The sequence below is a fragment of the Micropterus dolomieu genome, unplaced genomic scaffold (assembly GCF_021292245.1).
Source record: "Micropterus dolomieu isolate WLL.071019.BEF.003 ecotype Adirondacks unplaced genomic scaffold, ASM2129224v1 contig_9064, whole genome shotgun sequence".
NCBI classification, from domain to species: domain Eukaryota; kingdom Metazoa; phylum Chordata; class Actinopteri; order Centrarchiformes; family Centrarchidae; genus Micropterus; species Micropterus dolomieu.
In genome coordinates this window covers 4341-6089 of record NW_025738050.1, presented here as the reverse complement: position 1 = coordinate 6089, position 1749 = coordinate 4341, and the positions used below count along the sequence as shown (strand labels likewise).

The 1749-nt window shown below is 53.5% G+C and overlaps 1 protein-coding gene across 1 annotated transcript in view; it reads right to left on the bottom strand.

Moving 5' to 3' along the window:
• The window catches only part of LOC123965285 (mitotic checkpoint serine/threonine-protein kinase BUB1-like), a gene marked incomplete at its 3' end in the record, with an annotated part of 5885 nt that overhangs the window by 1915 nt on the left and 2221 nt on the right, over positions 1-1749 (bottom strand). The window contains exon 5 of the mRNA XM_046041851.1: positions 38-165. Coding sequence (XP_045897807.1) covers positions 38-165 — 128 coding nt within the window. The remainder of the gene's footprint in view (positions 1-37; positions 166-1749) is intronic.

Sequence of the window (1749 nt, the reverse complement as noted above, 5' to 3'; positions counted from 1 at the left end):
ACACCAGGCTGCAGTTCATGAGCTGTGCGTTTATTACCCAGCAGGCCGAGCAGCAGCAGCAGACCGGGAGTCTTCGTAGATCTGGAAGGAGGCGGCAGCGGGTGGCTCAACAGCGGGAGGCCCGGCAGCGTCTCTGATCCGAGAGGCGGAGCCTTCAGGACCCATCTGCAAGTGTTACATGGTTAGTCTGAGGTCACGTGATGCAACCTTTTCTCTTTATTTGTAGCATCAGGTGTAATTTTGGGTGCAGTATCAGTATCGGGTGTAGTAGTGTAGTAGTATCGGGTGTAGTAGTGTAGTAGTATCCGTATCGGGTGCAGCAGCATCCGTATCGGGTGCAGCAGCATCCGTATCGGGTGCAGCAGCATCCATATCGGGTGCAGCAGCATCCGTATCGGGTGCAGCAGCATCAGTATCGGGTGTGTCCGTATCGGGTGCTGCAGCATCAGTATCGGGTGCAGCAGCATCCGTATCGGGTGCTGCAGCATCCGTATCGGGTGCAGCAGCATCCGTATCGGGTGTGTCCGTATCGGATGCTGCAGCATCCGTATCGGGTGCAGCAGCATCCGTATCGGGTGCAGCAGCATCCGTATCGGGTGCAGCAGCATCCGTATCGGGTGTGTCCGTATCGGGTGCTGCAGCATCCGTATCGGGTGCAGCAGCATCCGTATCGGGTGTGTACCTGTGACTTCATGAGCTCTACGAGTCTCTTCTTCTCCTCCAGCTCCTTCCTCAGCTGCTTCTTCAGCTCTTCGCCACGTCTCAGTTTCTCTGCAGGAAAGAACATCTTCAGTTCAGGTTTCCTGACACGGCGCCGTCAGGAGGTCAGTGAACCCACCGTGAGGTCAGTGAACCCACCGTGAGGTCAGTGAACCCACCGTGAGGTCAGTGAACGCACCTTCTATCTCCCGCTCTTCTCTCCGTTTGAAGTATCTTTCCGCTCTGAGCTCCTCGAAGCTGAACTCTTCCCGTCCTCTCGTCAGCAGCTCGATACAGTACTCAGGCCTCTGACTGACCACGCCCTCCTCCTGATGCCCCGCCCCCGCGATCGGGTGCGTCTGTGTTGATGAAGGCTCGCTCTGATAGGCCGACCTGCAGCCAATAGGGAGACGCAGAGGAGTCAGTGCTGAATCAATGTGTTTTCAGAAGATGCAGAAATCAGAGAAAAGGTCCATTTAAATTGTCCTCTCCGGGCTTTTGTACTGAAACACACTTACGGTCCCACCTGCACCGGCAGCCCCTCAGCCATCTCTGCACCTGATCGACCAATCAGAACACACCAGTCAGTCTAAACCAATCATTCATCAGCTAGAAGCACGTCAGGGTCCGCAGAGATCAGGCCGAGTTCAGTCTCAAAACGTTTTGCAACATTTTCCCATTGAACGACAGGTTTCCTGCAACGTTGCGCAACGTTCTGCAACGGGCTTCGAGGTGCGTTTCCTCCCTTTTGTGTCTCAGGTGTTACACAAGTTTGTAAACACAACGGTGTGAATTGCAGTGCGGTTGCGTTCACAGCATTGTGTTCAGGGAACCACCGTTTCTGTTGGAAAACAACGTTTTGCAACGTTTTGTCTGCGCTGAACTCGCCCCAGTGTTCATGTAACACCTGTGGCACCACTGTGCTAAAGGTGTTAGTCATGCACATGCTGCGTACACATGGCACAGTGGAGCAGACACGTGCCTTCTCTCAGCTGAAGGACTAAATATTACTATAGTTTTAAAAGTGTTACTACATGTAAAACAACAACA